This window comes from Phyllostomus discolor, chromosome 2, assembly GCF_004126475.2.
Source record: "Phyllostomus discolor isolate MPI-MPIP mPhyDis1 chromosome 2, mPhyDis1.pri.v3, whole genome shotgun sequence".
NCBI classification, from domain to species: Eukaryota; Metazoa; Chordata; class Mammalia; order Chiroptera; family Phyllostomidae; genus Phyllostomus; species Phyllostomus discolor.
This window is the reverse complement of record NC_040904.2, coordinates 106,203,310-106,227,423: the sequence shown is the minus strand read 5'-3', so window position 1 is coordinate 106,227,423 and position 24,114 is coordinate 106,203,310. Positions and strand designations below refer to the sequence as shown.

Genomic DNA, 24,114 nt, shown 5'->3' with positions numbered 1-24,114 from the left:
CCATCAGACTGTCAGCTGATTTCTCAAAAGAGACCTTATAGGCAAGAAGGGGCTGGAAAGAAATATTCCAAGTCATGAAACACAAGGACCTACATCCCAGTTTGCTCTATCCAGCAAAGCTCTCATTTAGAATGGAAGGGCAGATAAAGTGCTTCTCAGATAAGGTCAAGTGAAAGGAGTTCATCATCACCAAGCCCTTATTTTATGAAACGCTAAAGGGACTTATCTAAGAAAAGAAGATAAAGAAAAGACATGTATAGTAAAAGGACAGCAAACTCACAATTATGAACAACCACACCTAAAGCAAAACCAAAAGAAACTAAGTAAACAACTAGAACAGGAACAGAACCACAGAAATGGAGGGCACATGGAGGGCTAGCAGCAAGGGGGTGGGAGGAGGAGAGAGGGGGGAAAAGGTATAGAGAATAAGTAGCATAGAATGTAGGTTGAAAATAGATAGGGGGAGGGCAAGAATAGTATGGGAAATGTAGAAGCTAAAGAATTCATAAGTATGACACATGGACATGAACTAAAGGGGGGGAACGTGAAAGGGAGAGGGGGTACAGGGTGGAGGAGAGAGAAGGGGGAAATGGGACAACTGTAATAGCATAATCAATAAAATACATTTAAAAAATAAAATAATAAAATAAAATTCATATTTAGATTATAATCTTATGAACTAAGACAGTGTCTTCCAAAATTTTTAATAGGATTCACCTGAGCCATTAAAAGTAGATTTTGGGATGTAATTTAGACCAACTGAATTAAGATTCCCCGGAAGACAATAAACTGTAGGAAAAGTACCCCCAGGTGATTCTTATTAGATAAACCCCTTAACTAAGGAGTAAGGTTTGTTTCTGGAAAGAGCAACAACTTTGCAATTAGACAAACCTAGATTCATTTCTTGGCTCTTCTTTCATCTACCTATGTGATCCTGGATAAACTTGATCTCTTTATGCTTTGCTATCCTTATCTATAAAATGGAGACAATATTTCCAGGGTTGTTATAAAGACTAATCTATGTAAAGGATGTGGGACATAATTTTTCTTAAATGCTTAATTTTACCTTTCTTAAAAACAGATATCTGGCATACAGAAATCCAATAAATGCCAACTTTCTTTCCTCTCATACTCAAATTATACAGATGTTGGTGTGTGTCTCTCTAATTTAACAAAGTTGCTCCCTGGGTAGAGTGGCTCAGTGTTTCCCGAAATTTCTTAATAGGAGTCACCTGAGTCATTAAAAGTAGATTTTGAGGTCTAATCTAGACCTACTGAATTAAGATTCAGTGAACCAAAGGGCTGCTGGTTCCATTCTCAGTCAGGACACATGCCTGGGTTGCAGGCCAGGTCCCCAGTTGGGGTCACGCGAGAAGCAACCACACATTGACGTTTTTCTCCCTCCCTGTTCCTCTGTCTAAAAATAAATAAATAAAATCTAAAAAAAAAAAAAAGAAATCCAATAAATATTAATTTCCTTTCCTCTCATACTCAAATTATATAGATGTTGGAGTTATGTCTCTCTAATTTAACAAAGTTATTGCCCTGGCTGGTGTGGCTCAGTGGATTGAGTGCTGGCCTGAGAACCAAAGGGTTACTGGTTAGATTCCCAGTCAGGGCACATGCCCTGGGTTGCAGACCAGGTACTCAGTCAGGGATGCTCCAGAGGCAACCACACATTGATGTTTCCCTCTCTTTCTCCCTCCCTTCCCCCATCTCTAAAAGTGAATAAAATCTTAAAAAAAATAATTTAACGAAGTTGCTGTTGAAATAGGATTAATTACTTGTTAATCTTCTTAGATACATATATAATTTTTCTAGTTACTAAACTAGGAACCAACTTGCCAAAAAGCATTTACTAGTTCAGTTTAGGTTTACTACTGACATGTACAAGTATCACTCACTTGTTAAAGAAACTCCTACCCCAGAGAGGAGCAGGGAGGGAACAGTGGGGAGAAGGGTTTTCAGGAACTACTATAAAGGACACATGAACAAAACCAAGGGGGAGGGTGGAAGCAAGGGAGGGACGTGGGATTGGCTAGAGTGGGAGGAAAATGCAGACAACTGTAATTGAACGGTCAAGTAATTAAAAATATATATATAAAAGAAACTCTTATCCAAATTAAAAGATGTTACTTTTTACACTTTTACAAAAGGAATAAAAAATACTACAGTTTAGTTTTCTTGCATACTAGTTTGCCTTAATCTAAATTATAGCTTCCTTTAAAAAAAACTCTCAAAAAATCTTCTAATAGTTGTAAAAATCCTCTAATAGTTGTACCTCTGTTATGTTTCTCTCTCGTAATGAAGCCAACTCATATGGATCCACAAAAAGTCCTGTTGGGATGTACTGTTTAATTAAGAGTCGGCAGGTCTGTAAGTCCTCAATGCTTTCTCCAAATTTCACTTTTATTAAAAGGTCCCTGTAAGACAAGTATGTTTAAAGTAAATCTCTTCATTCAATTGTTAATGAGATAGCATAATACTACATTCAAATGAGTAGAAACACTGTATTTCAAAGATTATAAATAAAGTCAAATGAAATATCTAATATAATGTCAGAACCACCCATTAGATCAGAGATGTCAAACTCATTTTCACCAGGGGCCACATCAGCCTAGCAGTTGTTTTCAAAGGGCCGAATGTAATTTTAGAACTGTGTAAATGTAACTACTCCTAAACTAAGGGCAAGGAGCTCGGTGCTACCGCCAGGTAGAAACAAGGTGCTGGGCCAGATAAAACAAGGTAGAGGGCTGGATTTGGCCAGTGGGCCTTGTGTTTGCCACCTGTGTATTAGATCTTTCATATATTTATGTCATAAGCCACAGTATTATATTAGTGCAACAATTTTCAACCAGTGTGCCACAAGAGGGACACTGCTGTGCTGAAAGAATTTTTAAAACATGCAATACCTGACATTTTTTTTAGTCAAGGACACTGACCTCTTTTCCCTTAGTGTCAAATAAAAAAACAGCCAACACAACAATAGCCATCCAATGTGAATAAATCAAAATTATACCTATTTTTTGGTGTGCCACAGAATTTTGGTAATTAGTTTACATGTGCCATGAAATGAAAAAGGTTGAAAATCACTGTATTAGTGTGAAATCAGACAAAAGTCAATAGAAAGAGATAGAGTCCAAAAATGGTCAAACACATATTATCTTCCTTTAGAAAAAAATTTTTGACTTATTTATTTTTAGAGGGAAAGGAAGGGAGAGCGAAGAGAGAGAGAGAAACATCAATGTGAGGGAGAGACACTGATTGGTTGCCTCTCAAGTGTGCCCTGACCAGGGACTGAACCTGCAACCAAAGCATGTGCCCTGACTGGGAATCAAACTGGCGACCTTTTGCTTCATGGGATGATGCCCAACCAACTAAGCCATTCCAGTCAGGGCTAGACACACACATTTTCAATAACAGTGCCAATATAATATGACGGGGAAAAGATAGTCTTTTCAAAAAAAGACACTGAGTGGGGAGGGTTGGGAGGGTGAGCTGGATTGGGAGTAAAAGGAGAAAACTGTACTTGAACAATGATTAAAATAAAATTAAAACAAACAAACAAAACGACACTGAAACAACTGGATATCTATATAGCAAAAAATAAACCTTGACCTACACCTCATACCATATACAAAAATTAATTTGAAATAAACTATAAACCTAAACATATAATTGTCCTAATTTTCTGTCTGGAGGCACATTTGGACCAAACGCAGGAAATGAGATCCAAAGCACACCATGACAATTTTGCTTAAGTGAGAAAATAGATGTAAAAGTTAGGGAAAGCTGAAATGGCTGGAAGTCATAACACTAAGATCCAGAGAGGAGGAAACTATGTAGGAAGAGCTTAGAAATATGAACTGGGGAGTCCCCTTGAGTTTTTGTGGAATATTAAGATACACATGAGTAAGGTGTGACTCAACAAGATGGGCAAAGGATGATCAGGGAACCGAAAGATGAGAAATTCTAAAATTTCACACAAGGTAGGGAGATATTTCCATTCCAACCAGTCAAAGCAAAGAAATCCCAATGGGGATCCCAATCAAAGCTTTCACTTGAAATCCCAAAGGGTAAAGCCTTAGTAGCTAAATTAGCCTTGCAGTAATGAAGGGCCATTTGTAACTTTAGACCCATACCAAAAAAATGGTTAAAAGGATCAAGTTTATAAATAAGTAACTTAAAACTGCTAACAGCCCTGACTGGTGTGGCTCAGTTGGTTGGGCATCGTTCCACAAAGCAAAGGGCTGCTGCTGATTCGATTCCTGGCTGGAGTACATGCCTGGGTTGTGGGTTCAGTTCCCAGTCAAGGTATGTATGAGAAGCAACTGATCTATGATTCTCTCTCACATCAATGTTTCTTCCCCTCTCTTTCTCCCTCCCTTCCCTTCTCTCTAAAAATAAATGAATAAAATCTTTAAAATAATACCTTAAGAAAAACTGCTAATGAAACTGCTAACTCCTTTAAAAGATAAAATCCACACACTGAAAAACATTTATATCTACAATATTCAGTATCCAATTAAAAGTTACTAAATATGCTAAGAAGCAGGGAAATGAGACCAATAATGAAGAAAAAAATCATTCAAAAAAAGAGAAGTAGAAGTAACAGTGACAAAATTAGCAGAGGACATTAAGTCATTATAAATATTCCTAACATGTTAACATGTCAGAGATTTAAAGAAAAACATGAACATTATAATGGAAAGTGAAGAAATATATATAGAACTAAATACAACTTTGAGAGATGAAAAAGACAATTTCTGAAATAAAATCTATCCAGATATGATTAAAAGCAATTAGACACTGCAAAAGAAAAGATCAGTGTCTTGGAGATACAATAACAGCTATACAAACTGAAGCATTCTGAGCAAAGAAGAATGGGGGTGGGAGAAACCATTTCAGAGATCTTTCAACAATCTCAAGTAGAGAATATCAAAAGAGGCAAAGAGAGAGAGAGACAGAAAAAAGAACATAACAGAAAGAAAATCTGAAGATGATATAATGGATGAAAATTTTCTGATTTTCATGAAAACTCTAAGTTAATAAATCCAAAAAGCTCAACAAATACCAAGCAGAATAAACACACACACAAAAATACTCCATACTAAGACATATTATCATCCAGTCACTGAAAAAAAGTTTGTTTAAGCAATTAGAGAAAAAAGGAACATTATGTATAGAGTAACAAACATAAGAACACACCAGAGGACAATGGAACAATGTATGTAAAGTATTAAAAGAAAAAAAGCTGTCAATTTAGGATTATATAGGAGATAAATCCTTCAAAAATAAAGATTAAGACAAACACAAACTAACAGAATATGTCACTGCAATAAATAGTAAAGGAAGTTCTTCAGGCAGAAAAAGGAAATCAGATGGAAACTTGAATCTACAAGGAAGACAGAAGAGCAAATGGTAATGTGTGGGTGGACATAAAAACATTTTTCTTACTTTTTAATTTCTTTAACATATAATTGATAGAGAAACTGGAACCCTTGTGCATTGTTGATGGCAATGTGAAATGGTGCAGCCACTACTGAAAACAATATGACAATTCCACAAAAAAATTAATATAAATGAAACTTGAGGACATTAAGCTATGTTTGATAATCCAATCACAAGTACTGTACAATTCCACCTATATGGGGTACCTAGAATAGTCAAATTCATAGAGATAGAAAATACAATGGTGGTAGCCAGAGGCTGGGAAAAGGGGGGAATAGAAAGTTGATGTTTAAGAGGTATAGAGTGTCAGTTTTGCAAGGTGAAGAGTTCTGTGGATGGATGGTGGTGATGGTAACACAAGAGTGTAAATGTTCCTAATTCCACTGAAGTGTACAATTTTAAAAGTTTAAGATGGTATATTTTATATTACGGGTATTTACCAGAATTAAAATAAATAATAATGTAATAATGACTTTCCAAAACAAAAATAATAACAATATATGATGGGGTTTACAACATAAGTAAAATATAAAGTTAACAAATGTATGTCAAAAATAGCATAAAGAAAAGGAGAAGGAAATGAACTATTTTGATGAAAGAGTCATACACTATTCATGGTGTAAAATAATACTATTTGAAAGTAGACTGTGTTAAGTTAAAATTGTATACTATAGACCCTAAAGCAACGAACTAAAAAAAAAAACAAATACAGTTAGTAAGCCAAAAATGGAGATAAAATGACATGCTTAAAAAATACTTAAGTTTATCCAAAATAAGGCAAGAATAAAAGACTATATGGGCGGAATAGAAAATAAGTACCAGATGGGTGAGTTTCAGCCAACCCAAACAAACCAATATTTACTAAAAGTAAATGGTGTAATCACTCCAATTAGAATGTAGAGATTGACAGACTGGATAAAATAGCAAAGTTTAATTCAATGTCCTATTGGAGATCCTAGCCAGGTAAAAAGGGGAATAAAAAGATATAAAAAGTGTACAGATTGTCTTCATTCACAAACCCATGATCATCTATGTAGAACAGCCCAAGGAGTCTACAAGAAGGCCATAGGCATTGATAAGTGATTTCATAAGGAATCGGGGTTCCATAACACCATATAAAAATCAATTATAGTTCTATTATTAGCAACAAACAAGTAAAAATGAAAATTTTACTTAAAAAAACATGAAATATTTAGGGATACATTTAATAAAATATGTGTAAGACATAGACTCTGAAAGTTACAATATCATTAAGATTAAACTGATTAAACTTCATTTACTTCTAAGTAAATGAAGATCCCATTTTCATGCATTAGAACACTCAATGTTCACAATCAGTTCTCTACAAACTGATCTAGAGTTTCAACAGAATCCCAAACAAAATTTCACAAGGCTTTTTTGATGAAATCTACAAGTTAATTCCAAAAGTTAGATGGAAATGCTCCAGCATTTCTCTGATCTACCTATCTAGTAGCTCTATAAAGAAAATAAGTTTTTAATAAATTTGTGCTAATTCCCAGAGACCTCCACTTCCTCCTGTATGTACTTTTAATAATTCTGGTCTAGAATTTTGCCCAGAACCTACATGAACTAACTCCCAGATTATCCAAAGATTACAAACATAAATTCAGCAATAATTTAAGCAAATTCTCCCACTGAAATGAGATATAGTTCATCAGAGAGGGGAGACCCTACAGTCTTTTGTAGCAGTAAGGCCCTATTGTATACCTCCCTTCCACATTCTGCACTTCAGTTTCCGAATACCAATGCTTGCTTGATCCTTTCCAAAGTGGAATTTTCCTTGACCAAGAAGCTACAAATAAGAGGACCTATCGAAGTTTACTTTCTTTAATTTGTTAATGTTTCCTCATCCACCCTAGCAGCAAGACTACACATGCTCTACACATAACTAAAAAGCCTTTTTTAAAACAATGATTACTGGCATATTCTGAAGGTCTCAAATAATAGATTTCCAGTTTCTGAAGCTATTCTTGTAGGTGCTGTCTCTCTTCATATTTGGTTTTAGGTACTGCTTTTTATCTGCAATATTTACAACTGAACAGCTACTTCTGCCCTCACAACAGCCTCTCTAGGCACTTCTTTCTTCCATATTAGAATTATTTATGAGTATACTGCCATCTTTATAATATTTATTATCTCTCAATCCTCTTGAGAATACATCCCAATGACTTTAAAGAGAGAAGCTATACACTTGGCACAGTTACCTTGGCACCGTATAAAATGTGCCAGGAACTCTGTCAAAAAACTCCTTTCAAAAGCAACTGCCCTCCCAAAGTCAGTTTTATTACTTTATAGTAATACCACCTTTTTGAGTGAAACTGTACTTCCCTGCTTGATCACTTGTCTCAGTATTAATAATACCTAACCTTTTCTAGGTATGTACTATGTAACAAGCACCATATTAAAGGGCTTTCCATATGCTGATTTAGTTCTCACAACCCTAATGAGGAACTACTATAGGTAGATAAGGTAGTAAAACTTAAGTAATTCGATTAATACCATGCAGATACTAAATAATAGAGCTAATTTTTGAGCCCAAATCTGAGTTAAAAAGAAAACAACAAAAAACAACCCCGCCCCCAAGTTCTTTCTATGATACCTCCTAGTCATTCACATGTAGGCCAACTTTGAAGAGGAGAGTGAGATATTTTAGTTTAAGGTGACTTATAAGTGAAGGGATTTTAAAAATAAATATTATCAGGCCCTGGTTGGGTGGCTCAGTTGGTTGTTGCATTATCCCCTATACCAAAAGGTTGCAGGTTCAATCCCTGGTATAGGAGGCAACCAATTGATGTTTCTCTCATGTCAATGTTTCTTTCTCTCCCCACGTCCCCATCTGCTCCCCGAATTCTTTCTCCCTAAAATCAATAAACATATCCTTGGGTGAGCATTAATAAACAAATAAATAAATAAATGCATCAGAATTTTAAAATCAAATACCTGAGAATCATTTCAAAGTAATCACCTTGGGAAGCTTTAAAGTTGGGAAATTTTCTTATGGAGCAGTTTCTACAACTTTTTATCAGTCTTTTAAATATCTTCAATACTGGCAAATATTAATTTTTGAGGATAATTTGTGTTTTGGAAATAGCTTGGTCATTTGCAACCAAGTCTTGAAAATCACAAATAGTGACTTAGGGTGGTATAATATCTTAGCACTACTTGTGAACATAGCTTTGGAGCATGGCAGTCCTAAATTGGAGCCAGATCTGGCTCTACCACCCTACCCACTACCAAATTATTTAAATTCTGAGCCCTAGTTACTTCATCTGAAAAATTAGAAAGGTATCATCCATCTCACAACCATTGCAAAGATTAAACAGGATATTGTATCTATAACTTCTAACTATATGGTAAATAATAAACATGTTTTCTTTTCCACTGTTATTTTAATCATTATTTCAAACTGTAACCATATATAATAAATCTGTCACTTATAACTGGAAAAAGGCAAGTGATTTCTTTTCAGTTCATCCATTTTTCAACTACTGATTTTTTTGCTCTAAATTATATGAAACAGTACTTTGATGCAAGTATAAAAGTCAGTAGGCAATTTACCTGTGGAAACCATCTTTCAGAACTTCTTGTCGCAAAATAATTTCAGAGCAAGTGGGCCTTATGCCTATAAGAACCAAAAGAGTTTTTTGTTTAAATAAAACAAACACTCAAAGAAAGAATACTTAAATACTTAGAAAATAATTGTTTTAATAAGCTTTACTTGAATGGAAAAATATAACCAACCTCAAAATAAAACAAAAACTTTTAAAACTTAAACTGAACTACATATTAATCTACTTCTAGTATATATAGCATGGGGGTTAGGAACATTGACTTTGGAGTTATTGCCTATCTTCAAATCCCAGTCTGTCATTTAATAGCTGTGTGACTTTGGGCAAGATAGTTCATTGCTCTGCTAGTTGTCATGAGAAAATATATGTAGAAGGACTTAGAACAGGTCTGACCACATAGTGTTATATGTGAGTATTTGTTATTAATATTACTTTGTTCAGATGATCCCAGGACACCAAAAAGAACAGAATGGCTAGAAAAGAGCCAGCAAATCTCAGTTTTAATACTAGCTCACTGAAACTGTGTTTTAGATTCATACTGGCAACTTCTGTATTCTACCATCTACACCTATAAAACTGAAAAGACAGCACATTATGCCTTTTGGAGATGTTAGGAGGGTTTAAAAAAAACAAAAACAAAAACTGGAGTTTTTTCAAAGGGTTCCTCTATAAACTTAGAATAACCAGAAATCTCACTATACAGACTTCATGCAGATTTCAGACATTAAAACTATCACTTAATATCAGCATCATACAATTAAAAATTCCATTACTGGTGATCAGATCACCAACTCTGCCAGGCATCTTGCTACATAATTTTACTCCATTTTCAAAAGCTGGCAGTGTACAGAAAGAACATTAAAACAAACACACTGAAAACCATATTGTATTCTATATTGCTAGGTCCATTAGATATATTCCTGAAAATACACATGAAAAAAAAGTGACATGGAGATGAAAACATCTGAACTATATATACAAGGGAAGGAAGGGAAAAACTATGGAAAAATAACATTTCTTAAATAATATTTATATGACAGATACTCTACTTGGGGCTTTCACATGAGTTTTAACTTTCACAATCTAGCAAAATAGGCAGGCAAAATTATTGCCATTTGTACAAAGGAGGCTTATAAACAGTTACTAACTGGCTCTGGGTCTTACAAATAAGTGACTGATTGAACACCAGATTTGCCTGACATTTAAAGCCTCAGATATTTCCATTTTTCTAGCTATTTAAAGCTAGCCTCATTTACTACAAACAAATAACTTAGGGTACCTCTTGTACAAATCCAGATGTTTCTTCGTCATGTTTAATACTAAGGGGGGTGGGGTAGGGAATAAGAGTTTTTAGATACCAATATATTAAATTAGAAAAAATGTCAGATTAAAGGTTTAAATTGGAATATACACTAGAGAGTAGTAAATCACATTCATCTGGAGATGGTAGGAAGGCTAATTTATAAACAATATACCAAATACTAGACAATTTATGATTTTTAAGGCAAAAGCACCATTTTCAAAATGAATTTTTTGCATCTGAACTCACCTTATATATTTTTTCACTTAAGTATTACTTTATTTGGTTATTGTGGTCTGTTTATACTCCCTCTGGAAATTGACCCCTTTTAAATCATGAAATGCCAGTGTGGGAACAGTCTAGAAAGATATTACCAAGTCCAATGGTTTAAAAAATCTTTTTGGCCTCAAAATCTTGTCTTCAAATAAATTTTGAAACATAATATGTAAACATACAAAAGCAGAACTGAATTGATTGACAGACATTAGTCTAATATGCTCATTTTCCAGATGGAGAAACTCACATGGGTTTTTGGACTTTTTTTTCCTTAGCCAAGTCGTAATTTATCCGATTATCACTGCAGGAATCTGTGTACCCCACCACAATGAAAACTCCAGGAGGGCTGGAACCACAACTAGTACAGCACTCCAGCCCACGTACTGGGGCCCAAAGAAATCAATGACTCGCTTGCTTAGACAGGAATGATAAAGAAACCCTAGCCCAAAAGCAGAGTGTAAGCAATGAAGTAGCTAGAGAACTTCCACGCATGACCGGTGGACATGGACAATGGGGTGGGGAGATTGCCTGAGGGAGTAAGGGGTGCTGGGTGGAGGGGGAAAGGGGGAAAAGCTGGGACAGCATAATCAATAAAATGTAATTTAAAAAATAAATAATAAACACCTGGGATGAGTGAAAAAATTTTTTTAAATGTTTGTAAAATAGTCTTCTTTCCACTCCCCCAGTCTCTGTATTCTGGATTGGGATTCTCACACCTCACAGGGCACAGAAGCCTCTCTGGCCCCTCCGTGATAAGAAGCTTCATGCATCCCAAGACGCTTCAAGGCTGTACTTCCTTCACAATATTTTAGTAACAGAGTGGTCAGTCCTGCCTCTGAACAACAGAGCCCGACTCTCCAGAGTCCACAGAGCTGTGCGGGGCGGGTGGAGTGACACAGAAGAGGAGATACGTGGATTTTGTTTTTAACTTCTTCCAGCTCACCACACAGTCCTAGGGTCGCGCGCGCCGGGTTACAGGACTGCCTTTGCAAACTACGTTTGCAAACCGCTTCAGGGAGAGGACTCCGGAGTCCGAGCCGCGGCCCACCCCCTTGGCCCTCAAATCCCGCCCCCATTTTCGCAGACAAGCCCTTCCCTTTACCGGCGTCGGTAGGTGCGGCTTTGAGGGCGGTAGCTGCTGTGCCGGTGAGCCCAGCCGACTCCCAGAGGAGTAGCCAGGCCACCACTCGGACGAAGGCAGGGGCAGCCAGGACCCCGAAGAATGTGCGCCGGAGAGGAGCGCACCTGGGTGCAAAGCAGACGGAGGAGCCTGCATACGCTTCACGCCGCTCCTAGAGCACGCTGCCAAGCAGTTAGTGACTGGGACGGAAGCCTACGTGCGCGTTTGCCTTTGTTCCCCGCACGCTTTCGGTCCCCCAGTTCCCAGCCACTACTCCTCGCAGCCCCGGTGCCCGAAACTTACAGCCTCTCCAGAGGCGGCAATCCTGGACCCTTGGTTCGCTCCCTAGATGCCCCGCCCTGGCTGTTCCGGTTGAGGGCGGGGCTAGGAGAGGCGCAAGCGCCTTTGAGTGCACCGGGGCTGTTTCTGTGGGAACCGTTTCCTGGGCTTGGAGCCCGAACGTGACCTGGGCACGCTGGCTTGGGAGGGCGCTCTCCTAGTTGTCGTCCTTGACCTCCACTTCCAGGTATTTGTGGGTTCGGGCCACCTGCCGGGGAGTTTTACCCCACAGCCACGTCTGCAGGACCGTGGTTGTTGCCTCTTCCTGCAGTGCCAGAATCCGCCAGGTGTCAAAGTCGAGTCAAGTGCTTCACAGTGCACTGCAGTTGGATGGAAACAAGCCCCTCACGGAGTTTTTAGATGATGTCCTGCCGGAGAGAATGCATTTTCTGTACTTCTCTAAGGGTAAAAAAAAGTCTTTCACTGATAGAGACGTGAGTAGGGAGAGGATTGTCTGTCTACACGTTGGCAAAATCCGTACACTGTGGGGGATGCTTGGCTAGATTCTGGCAGTCACTGATCCCTGGGGTGGGGATACGGGGGAAGGGGAGAGTATTAGTGTCTAGGAAGAAGCATCCGTCTGTCTTCATGAATTGAGTTGAATCTGTAAGTAGGCCGAAAGAGTGTCCATTGCAGGTTAGAGCAGAACAGAGGGCTGTAGGACAAATGTCTCAAAGAGGAAAGATGCCAGAAGATAAAAACTGAAAATAGCAGAATAAACATGCTACGATGAACTATTGAGATAAATTTTGGAAGAAACTCTTGAAAAAAATTGAAACTGGTTGTCCATAGAGAGGGGAAGAGCAGGGGACCGTAGATTTATTAAAGGTCTCAGACTTACTTTACATTTTAGATAATACAAACATTAGTAAAAATAAAAGTTAAATTAAAAATATAAAAACGTCTATAGTCAAAATTACATTATTGAGTGTCAATTGTATACATTCTTCATCAGTACAGCCATTTGCTTGAGTGTATGGAATTTGTGCTCAGTGGAATCTCCTAGAAAATGTGCTAATGTACCAGATTTTAGTGAGATGAACTGGGATTAGTATTTGTTTAAAAAAATAGGAAGAAAGAGGGGGTGGAGTGGGATAATTGCATTAGATCAGGGGCAGAGCACATAAATTTGAAGAAGCATTTTTTTACATGTTATTAATTTTCTAAGTACAAAATTCTCACATCCAACAATACAGGGTGAATAATAGACATTTTGGTATATCCATAGGAAATTCAGCAGTCATATAAATATTCACATTTTAGTGGAACTTAATGACAAAATTACATAGATTGTTAAATTTGAAAGGTTCTTTAAATTTAATAGTATGTGTAATATAAAAGACCATACTATAGTTAAAAAAATAAAACTATGTCTAGAAAAAAGGCTGGAAGGAATCAAGGGCGCTTATTTTATGTTTCTTCCACCTCCTGTTGATGTGGACTCCAGACTGTGAGGTCTGCGTGTTGTGGCTGGGATGAACAAATTCACACAAACTACAGAAGTCCTGTGGAGAAAAAGGACAGGATGGCTACTCTCTGAGAGGAGGGCCCCGATCCTTGCCTGCACAGGCTTTTATTGCTTTTCTGGGAATTATATACATTGAGGATGGTCCTCATTTCCTATGCACAGGTTCGCTTTAGGTGGTTACCTTTTATAGATAACACAGGAAAGGATGTTGTCAATTACTTCAAAGAAAAGGATGTTTCAGATGCAAGGGGAAACGTGGTTGACCTGGTTACACTCCATCCTTGGGAGGTTTAGCATAGATTTTAGGAAGTTATTTTAAAGATATGCAGTAAACATTTGCTGTCTCAATTCAGCATGAGGGAGTTTTAGCAAAAAGCGAGCCTCATAGCAGCCTAGGTACAATGTAGGCCTGATTCCCTATCAGAAAACCGATCCATGGGCTCGGTTCCTGTGTGTCGACTTGCTCCCCACCAGTTTTCCAAATTGGGCTGGGTTACATTCACCATGCCATGTGGATAGGTTCCCTATACCCCATCCCCTCCAGTTTTCTACAGTGAACATGTATTAAATAACTATGTTCCTATGGTGATTCATGGACAGAACTGAGTATATGGTTACCCTATGCTGCTTTACTTCTAGGTTCCTTGATATTTGCAAATTCTCCTGGGAATAATGTAGTCATATCTAAAATAGTCCCTATAATTAAGTATACTTTGGCATTGGGGGCAGGGGAGGGAAAAGGGAATAGAAAGTATTAACCTACAAAATAGTTGTATTTCTTGTCACTGAAAAAAAAATCATATAATGAGACAAATAGGTTGAACTAAAAGTCATGTAAACTTTATTGCCATGTATATGTATAGGCTGATTCTGCATTGGGTCTGCCTTTTTGATCATACAGACTGTAAAAACTTACAGGATGTACACAGTCTGTCTTATTTTCATATATTGAGTTAACTATGTACAGAATGCCTACTATATTCCAGGTGTTGCACTGTGATATTGTGGTAAACAGTGGATATAATCCCTGCCCTCTTGGAGCATATAGAACAGAAGGGAAGAAAAATGATTAAATAAGCAATTATAGCCCTGACTGGTGTGGCTCAGTGGGTTGGGCATTGTCCTGCAAAGGGAAAGGTGGCTGGTTTGATTCTTGTAAGGGCACCAGCCTGGTTTACAGAAAAGGTCCCTGGTTGCGGGCATGTGAGACGTAACCCATCAATGTTTCTTTTGGACATTGATGTTTTTCTCCCTTCCTCCCTTCCCCTCTTTCTAAAAATAAATAAATAAAATCTTTAAAAAAATAAGTAATTACAAAAACTCCATGAGTACAATAATTGGGAAAGTACAAAGTAAACAGATTTGGTCCGGTGAACCCCTCCAGGCATAATGTTTAAGATTATAGAGCATGCTTGTATATACTTGTTTAATTGGTAAATAAAAAAGATCCTGTAAGTCAGTTCTTGGGCTGACTCATGGGTTCATACACAAACTTTGTTTAAGAGTACAGAACACTAAGAAATCAAAACTGAACTGCGTTTCTAAGCTCATGTGTGACTATAGCTACAGCCCTCAATGAATCAGGGATCCAACAGACTAAGGCTAACCAAGGGCCAAACTGAACTTTTAGGATAACTCTTGAAATATTGAGCTTGGTAGGCTGATCATGCATCTCTAGAACTGATGTAGATCTGGACTAGAGCCAGATATGCTGGGGAGGAGAGGTGGGGAGGAGTGTGATTTATCTAACACTTCTGGTAATTTTTTTTCTTTTTTGTAGGAAGTCATTATGTGATTAACACATCTTCATAAGATTTCCTCTGATTTACCCTGAAGTGTATGTGAGAATGATGTGCACTGCCAAGAAATGTGGAGTTAGATTCCAGCCTCCAGCTATTATCTTAATCTATGAGAATGAAATGAAGGGGAAAAGTCGCCAGCGCATTATGCCTGTACGAAACTTTTCAAAGTTTTCAGGTACCTCATGTTTTATCGCACCTCCTATCTTAAATATTCTCTAAATCACTTAAGAATGATTTGAGTCTTATGGCGTGACATGGCATTCAGAGTTAAACAGACGTCTTAGGTTACCAAAATAAAAAATACATCCCTCCTTTCTCTACCACACTCAAAGCTCAATATAACAGAATAGTTCTGCAGAATAAGTTGTTCTCAAAAAAGCCACTTTGCTACTTGGCTATAATGGCAGATAATGATGTCAGTAGTGTGCGGTGCACCAATAGTTTGTGGTATATAGGTTCTGTGTGATATATAGTTTTGTTTCTCTCCTAGATTGCAACAGAGCTGCTGAACAATTAAAGAATAATCCACGACACAAGAGTTACTTGGAACAGGTGTCCTTGAGACAGCTAGAGAAGTTATTCGTTTTTTTACGAGGTTACTTGTTGGGACAGAGTTTGGCAGAAACAATGGAACAAATTCGACGGGAAACAACTATTGATCCTGAGGAAGACCTGAACAAACTAGATGACAAGGAACTTGCTAAAAGGAAGAGCATCATGGATGAACTTTTTGAGAAAAATCAGAAGAAGAAGGATGATCCAAATTTTGTTTATGACATCGAAGTTGAATTTCCACAGGATGAACTGCAGTCTTGTGGCTGGGACACAGAGTCAGCAGATGAGTTCTGATCCCCAAAACAAACATTTATTGGGTAACAGAAACTCCATGTTTATACGGAGAATAGAGATTAGTTCTAGAAAATTCTGTAAAGAACACTAAATGTACATGTTGGATCATATTTGGATTGACCATGTGACTTCAAAACCAAGACATGTAGAAAATCTACTATGTAGGTGCATGAGGAATATAGAAAAAACAGAACATAGGAATCTGACTTTAAGGAGCTTACAATCTAATTGGAAGATATGTCAAAAACTTGTGAAAAGCTAATGAACAGTATTAGGCAGCAAAAATATTAAAGCCAAATGATTGATAAAGATGAAAAAGAGTCACAGCCTAGATTACTGTAGAGCAGAATAGTCAGGGAAGACTTGCTCCTTTAGTGGCAAGATGGGACTTTGGCCCTTGAAGTGGTAGTACTTGAATAGAAGCTTGTATAGGATTCCAGATGAGAGAAATTGGGAGGAAAAAGAGGGGAAGGGTACAGTAAGCAAATTATAATTGGATAAGATTAGAGGGTGTGTATGGTTACAAGGGGATTATCCTGTATATATTATGTCTTTATATACATTTAACTCTGTTTTACAAGTATTTAATCCTGGAGTAGAAGAGCAAGTCCATGTCCTTTGATGGACAGCAGGGGAATTCTGCCCTTCTGGTATCAGGAAATATAAACCAAAGATATTCTGAAACCCTGAACCTCTTCCTGTAAGTAAGAGGTTTCTTTATAAAATGGGAACTCTACCCATAATAAATGAACAATAAGTACTGCCAGTTTAGACCTGTTCCTGAATTTGCATGTACAAAGAAGATTTTTGTTGAACAAGGTTATATGTGTACAGATCTTTCTTTCTATATTATTATTTGATCAGTAGAAATCCTGCATTTTCTGCAAGGAAATTAATACTAAATAAAGCTGGAAAAATTAGTCATTCTTTGTCTGTTTCTACTCTCTTTACCATTATAAGCCCCCACTAAAGGGATCATTCTTATAGTGACACCACCAGGGACTTAAGATGGTCATGACTCATGTATATTTGCCAAAGGTGGCAAAAGAATTTTCAGAATTGGAGATTCCTTCATATCTGCATAATATTTTAGTTTATAGATATAGATGATATATTTTAAAGTTGACTTTAGATTGTTTTCTCCTTTCACTGTTACAAACAATGCAAATAACCTTATAAATTCTCTATTTTGCATGTGTACATGACTATAAATAATGCATAGAGGGGAATTGCTGGATATGTGCATTCTAAATTTTCAGAGATATTGCTAAATTTTCTTCCAAAGAGTTAGTTTCTTTCTTTCTTCCTTTCTTCCTTTCTTTCAGTGCTTTGTACTGTATAAGTACCCACTATGTGCTGAGCATGTACTGTTCTAGAGTCTGGGGATGCAGCAGTATGTACAACAAAGTCCTTGCCTTTATAAGGTTTACAGTCTAGTTGGAAAGGGAACAGTAAACAAGTTATGTCCTATGATAAGTAGTCAGAGGGGGTGGAAGCCATTGGTTTTGATACAGTTGATCAGAGAAGGTCCCACTGAAGAGGTAACATTTGAGCAAAGGCCTGAAGCAAGTAGGGAAAAAATATGCATTTCAGGGGTAGTGGAGAAAGGTAAGTGCATAGGTCCCAGGGTAGTGTGCTTGGCACAGTTGAGGGACAGCAAGGAGGGCGATGTGGCTCATACAGATGAAGCAAGAGAAAATGGTAGGAGATGCGGTTGGAGTACATGAAGGTCTGTCTGAAAAAAGTGCAACCATTGTTTATGTAACGAGAACAGTTTGTACAACAGCAATGTAATCTGGCAGCCAAGGAGAGTGGCCTGGAATGCTCATGTGTGAACAATGACAACTTCACTGTACTAGTCAGTGGGGGTGGTAGATGCTGTTGAGTGAGCATGTGCACTGTGTGGCCATCACATTCAAAATGACTGAGTGAGTAGAGCAATGAATCTGTATCAAATTTTGTGTTAAGCTTGAACAGTCCTCCATGGAAACTATTCAGATGATTCAGAAGGCTTTCTGCAACAATACAATGAGTGCAGCGCAAATTAAAGTGTGGCACAATGCTTCAGATGATCGAGAATCTGTTGAAAGTGATCCATATTCTGGAAGGCCTGCAATAAGCAGAACTCTTGAGAAGGTTGAATGCTTATGGGCTGCAATCAAGAAAGATCAGAGAACTGTGTGAGGTCCCAAGGTGCCTACTTTGAAGGCAACTGAAACGTTATCGTCCTAGGTACAATGTTTCTTGTATCTGGTATCTTCTTCAATAAATACCTCTATTTTTCATATTACATAGCTGGATAGTTTCTGGACAAACCTCGTATTTTACCAATGGGCAGTACTTACCATAAAGGTTGTACCAACTTAAATATCAGCAATACATGAGAGTACCTGTTTTCCCCACATGCTTATCAATAGAATGTTAACAAACTTGTTGATCTGTGCCAACTTTATCATTTAAAAAATAGTATTTCATAGTTTTAATTTGCATCTCTTTTATTATAAGTGACACTGAGTATAAGATCTATTTTTAATGAAATAACTTATGTCCTTTTTCTTTTGGGTAACTCATTTTTCTTTTGGGTTACTGGTCTTTTTCTTACTGATTTGTAATAAGTTCTTTATTAAAGAAAATAGTTCTTGGTCTGTGATTCGAGTTGCAGATATTTTCACCTTGTCATTTGTTTTGACTTTGTTCATATTTTTTCCAGGCTGATGTTTTTCAAGTTGAATTGATCAATATTTTTCTCTATACTACTGCATTTTGTGTCATATATAGAGAAGCATTCCTCATTCCAAGATTTTTTTTAAGCCCACGATTTTTTCTATACAGGAATATATTTTGGTTTTAGATGTGAGATGTGACCAAACCCAACTTTACTTTTTTGCAGATGCCCATTGAATGCCACTGTCTATTGAATTACCTATCTTTCCCCACCTTGATTTGAAATGCATTCTTTTCCATATACTAAATTCCCATATGTATCAAAATAGTTATCTTTTGATTATGTTAATGTCACCTGCAGCACACTTCCCAATCCATGTTTTTTTGACTAAATTAAATATATAGGAAGATACAAAATGTGCCATAATTTTTGCCTTTGAGATGTTTAGCTAAACAAAGTTTAGCTAAAGCCACAAAACTAGCATATATGACGTAGAGGTACTGCTACATACAGGTAAAGCAGAAAGGGGAGATCATGAGAGCCAAGCAGTTGTGGGTGTTTTCTGCCATGTATGTTATTCAAAGCTTATTATTCTGCTGGTATCTTTTACATTTTTTCCACTAGAAAATTAATACATGTTCAATGTTAATTATTTTAAAAGTTTAGGCAAATACCAGTGTAAAAGTGAAATGGGAAAATTCTCCCTTCAACTCAATTCTCACTCTGCACAGAAATTGGCTTTCCTAGAGGACTCAGGGTTCCATCTCCTCTTGTGACCCTGCTTTATCATTCTCTTACTCTGACCCTGTCTTTCTCACTTCAGCTTCATTTCCTGCTGACTCATCCTCTGCAATCTATAAATATATGTAAGACCCTGCCGTATTAAGTAAATACTTGAAATCACCTTGTCTTTTCCTACCTAATTCTGTATCTAATCAAATTTTATCTCATTGTTAGATGTATCTGCTTCCCCTGATCCTGGCTCCTCCCACTCACCTATCCTTTAGAGCAGATCTAGAGATGCATTCTTAGCCTGTGAAGCTCCGTACTTCAAGAGCTGCCCTGAAAGTTCAGTTTGGCCACGGGTTATCCTGAGTCTTTTGGATACCTAAGAATCTCTAGTTCATTGAGGGATATAGGTTTGGTCACATGTGAGCCTGGAAATGGAATTCAGTTTGGACCTCTTAGTACTATAGCCTGTACTATACCCTTAACTAAAGATTGTATATGAATCCCTGGGTCAGCCCAAGAATTAACCTGAAGGGTCTTTTCTATTTACCAATTAAGCATGTATGTATCAAGCACCCTCATATCAAGGTACTGTAAGTGATTACGTTAAATATGTCCTGGGACTGATTTGTCTCCCCTGTATTTTTGCAATTATTTTACTTGTCAAGTTCATTGTAATTATTTAATCACCTATCTAGTATTTTGACAATACTAGTGGATGAATATTGAGGAAAGGGGGTTCTGGGCAAGATGGAGGTTGTAGGTAGAAACCTTTTTCTTCCTTGTACAACCAAAAGGAGGATAACAACCAATCTAAAATCAATAAACAACCAGAAGTACCAGAAAACCAAACTGCATGGAACTCTAACAACCATGGAATCAAAGAAACAGTCAAAGAGAACAACCAGACCAATAAGGCAGACAGAACACGCTGCAGGGTGGCAGACCCGGAGCAGGTGGGACTGGCTGCATGGTGGGGCTGACTTAAGGGAAAACTGAGACTCAGAGCTGACTGTGGACTACAGCAGTTGCTGTGGTTGGAGAAACTTCCAGTCTCACAGGACAGTTTGTTGGAAAGTGCACTAGAGACAAGCAGGCAAATTGATTTATTCCCTCTCCAGCCCCTCCCCCACAGGCAGCTCCGCAGCACAGCAAGGAGAGTTGCCCTGGTGAATACCTAAGGCCCTGCCCCCTTACAACTTAACAGGTGCCCCAAACAAAGAAATAGGGCCAAAATGAAAGAACAGAGCAAAACTTCAGAAAGAGAGCTAAGCGAGGAGGAGATAGCCAACCTATCCGATGGAGAATTAAAAGCCCTGGTAATCAAAATACTCACAGAACTGACTGAGCTTGGTTAAGAAATGAAAGAACAAATGAAAGATACTCAAAATGAAATAAAGCAAAATGTTCAGGGAACCAACAGTGACAGGAAGGAAACCAGGACTCAAATCAACGGTTTGGAACAAAAGGAAGAAATAAACATCCAACCAGAACAGAATGAAGAAACAATAATTCAAAAAATTGAAGAGAGACTTAGGAACCTCTGGGACAACTTGAAACATTCCAATACCCGAATTGTAGGGGAGCTAGAAAGAGAACAACAACAAGAAAATGAAAACTTATTTGAACAAATAGTGAAGGAAAACTTCCCCAATCTGGTGAAGGAAATAGACTTCCAGGAAGTCCTGGAAGCCCAGAGAGTCCCAAAGAAGTTGGATCCAAAGAGGAACACACCGAGGCACATCATCGTTAAGTTACCCAAGATTAAAGACAAAGAGAGAATCTTAAAAATAGCAACAGAAAAGGAGATAGTTACCTACAAAGGAATTCCCATAAGGCTATCAGCTGATTTCTCAAAAGAGACCTTACAGGCAAGAAGGGGCTGAAAAGAAGTATTTGAAGTCATGAAAGGCAAGGACCTTCATCCAAGATTGCTCTATCCAGCAGAGCTAACATTTAGAATGAGAGGGCAGATAAAGTGCTTCCCAGATAAGGTCAAGTTAAAGGAGTTCATCAACACCAAGCCCTTATTATATGAAATGTTAAAGGGATTTGTCTAAGAAAAAGAAGATGAAAAATATGAACAGTAAAATGACAACAAACAATTATCAATAAATGAACCTAAAAAAACGACCCAACAAAAACAAAAGCTAAGCAAACAACTAGAACAAGAACAGAATCAGAAAAATAGACATCACATGGAGGGTTTTCAGTGGGGAGGGGAAAGGGAGGAATGATAAGCATTAAATAGAGAGAGAGGTAAAAAATGGCATAGGAAACAGAGAACTCAAAGAATTTGTATGTACAACCCATGGACATGAACTAAGGGGGGTAAGTAGAGGGTTGGGGGGGTGCAGGGCAAAGGAAGGAAAATTGGGAAAACTGTAATAGCATAACAATAAAATATACCAAAAAAAAAAAAAAGAAAAGAAAATTGAGTAAAGGCCATTCATTGAATTTGGCAACTAGTTTTCTGTTAACATTCTAGAATGAAACCTGAAGGGGCCAATTAGGATAGAAATTGCAGGATATGAAAATGGTAACAGAAGATCTTAACCATGTGAGGTGATGGATAGGTTAATTAGTTTGATTGTGGTAATCATTTCACAATGTATATGTAGTATATCAAAATGTTGTATACCTTAAATATATTTAATACTTGTCAATTATATCTCAAGAAAGCTGGACAAAAAATAAAAATAAATAAAAATATAAAGGAAACAGAGATCATATGCCTAAATGAAAAACATAAAACTATACAACTTTTAGAAGAAAATAAAAGGGAAAATTTTTATGACCTTGGCACATTAGCTCAGACTGCCACAACAAAATACTATCTAAACTGGGCAGCTTTTAAATAACAGAAATTTATTTCTCACAGTCCTGGAAATTAGAAGTTCAAGATCAGGGTGCCAGCCTGGTCAGTTTCTAGTAAGAACCTTCTTTTAGGCTGCAGGCTAACAGCTGGTGTCTTCACATGGTGCAGAACAGAGCAGAGCAAGCAAGCTATCTCATGACTTAAAAACAATCCTCACCCTCGGATATGCTTATTGATTTTAGAAAGAGAGGAAGGGGGTGGGGAGAGAAACATCAGTGTGAGAAACAATAATTGAATCAAACCTGCAGCTTAGGTATGTGCCCTGACTGGGAATCAAACCTCCAACCAACTGAGCAACCCAGCCAAGGCTCTCTTGCAACTTTTAAGGGCACTAATCCCATGCATGAGAACTCCACCTGTATAACTTCAACTAATCCTGATTGCCTCCCAAAGGCCTCACCTAATATCATAATGTTGGGGGTAGGATTTCAACATATGAATTTTGCAAGGACAGATCCAGTCCATACAGATGATGTCTTCTAAAATTGTACACCTGAAACCTGTGTAATTTTATTAATCGATGTCGCCCCATAAATTCAATTAAATAAAAAAGATTCAGTCTATAACACTTGGGTTAGACAAAAAGGTCTTATAATTGATATCAAAAGCATAATCTATAAAAGAGAAAAACTGATTATGTTGGACTTCATTAAAATTTTAAAATTTTGTCCTCCAAAAATGCTGAGAACATAATAAGATAATTCACAGGCTGAGAATCTGCAGATCATGTATCTGAAAAAGGACTTGTGTCTAGTATATATAAAAACTCTTACAACTTAATAATAAGAAGAGAAATAACTCATTTTTTATTTGTAAGTTTATATTTAAAGAACCCAATTTAAAAATGAAAAGACTTGCATAGACATTTCACCAAAGAAGATAGGCAAATGTTAATAAGATCATGAAAAGATGCTCAAAATCATTGCCATTAGGAGAATGCAAATTAGAAGTACAATGAGATACTACTTCATACCCACTAGAATAGCTATAATTTAAAAAGACAGATAAGTGTTGGTGAGGATGGGGAGAAACTGGAACCCTCCTGTACTGCTGATAAAAATGTAAAATGGTACAGCCACTTGGAAATTTGGCATTTTCTTGAAAAGTTACACATAAATTTACTATACTACCCAGCAATTCCATCCCTAGGAATCTGCATAAGAGAACTGAAAACATATGTCCACCTAATGACCTGTACTTGAATGTTCATAACAGCATTATTCATAATAGCCTAAAACTGGAAACACTTCTTTATCCATCTGTTGGGTGAGTGGAGAAACAAAATGAGTAACATTTGTACAATAAAATACTATTTAGCAATGAAACATATACTAGGTGAAAAAAGCCAGACAAAAGACTGCATACATAGAATATGATCCATTTATAGGAAATATCAAAAAAAGGCAACTCAAGAGATAGAAAGCAGATTAGTCATTGCCTGGGGTTGGAGTTGAGGAATGGGAATTGATTACAAATAGGCATGACAGATATTTTGCAGTTGATATAAACACACTAAGATTGGTTTGTGTGATGTTTGTACAATTCTATAAATTCATTAAAAGTCACTGATTTGTACATTTAAACACAGGTGAATTTTAGTGCTGACTTCAGCAGCACATGTATTAAAAACAGTTGAATTTATGGTAC

General features: G+C 37.2%; 2 protein-coding genes across 3 annotated transcripts in view; one reads left to right on the top strand and one right to left on the bottom strand.

Annotated features, from left to right (window-relative positions):
• PIGX (phosphatidylinositol glycan anchor biosynthesis class X) overlaps positions 1–13,288 on the bottom strand; it is a 32,888-nt gene extending 19,600 nt beyond the window's left edge. Inside the window, exons 1-4 of the mRNA XM_036016213.1 lie at positions 13,259–13,288; positions 11,720–11,909; positions 9,031–9,094; positions 2,282–2,423 (exon numbers count right to left, since the gene is read on the bottom strand). Of these exons, the coding sequence (XP_035872106.1) occupies positions 2,282–2,423; positions 9,031–9,094; positions 11,720–11,909; positions 13,259–13,288 (426 nt within the window). The remainder of the gene's footprint in view (positions 1–2,281; positions 2,424–9,030; positions 9,095–11,719; positions 11,910–13,258) is intronic.
• On the top strand, positions 12,115–17,924 carry CEP19 (centrosomal protein 19). Of its 2 annotated transcripts, none has more exons than XM_028504561.2 (3): positions 12,115–12,263; positions 15,325–15,521; positions 15,837–17,924. In XM_028504561.2, the coding sequence occupies exons 2-3, from the start codon at positions 15,392–15,394 to the stop codon at positions 16,193–16,195; spliced, it is 489 nt and encodes a 162-aa protein (XP_028360362.1). In that variant the 5' UTR covers positions 12,115–12,263; positions 15,325–15,391; the 3' UTR covers positions 16,196–17,924. The 2 variants fall into 2 exon arrangements, with proteins under 2 accessions (XP_028360362.1, XP_035874174.1); XM_036018281.1 differs by lacking the exon at positions 12,115–12,263 and adding an exon at positions 12,461–12,481.
• The last annotated feature ends 6,190 nt before the right edge of the window (positions 17,925–24,114 follow it).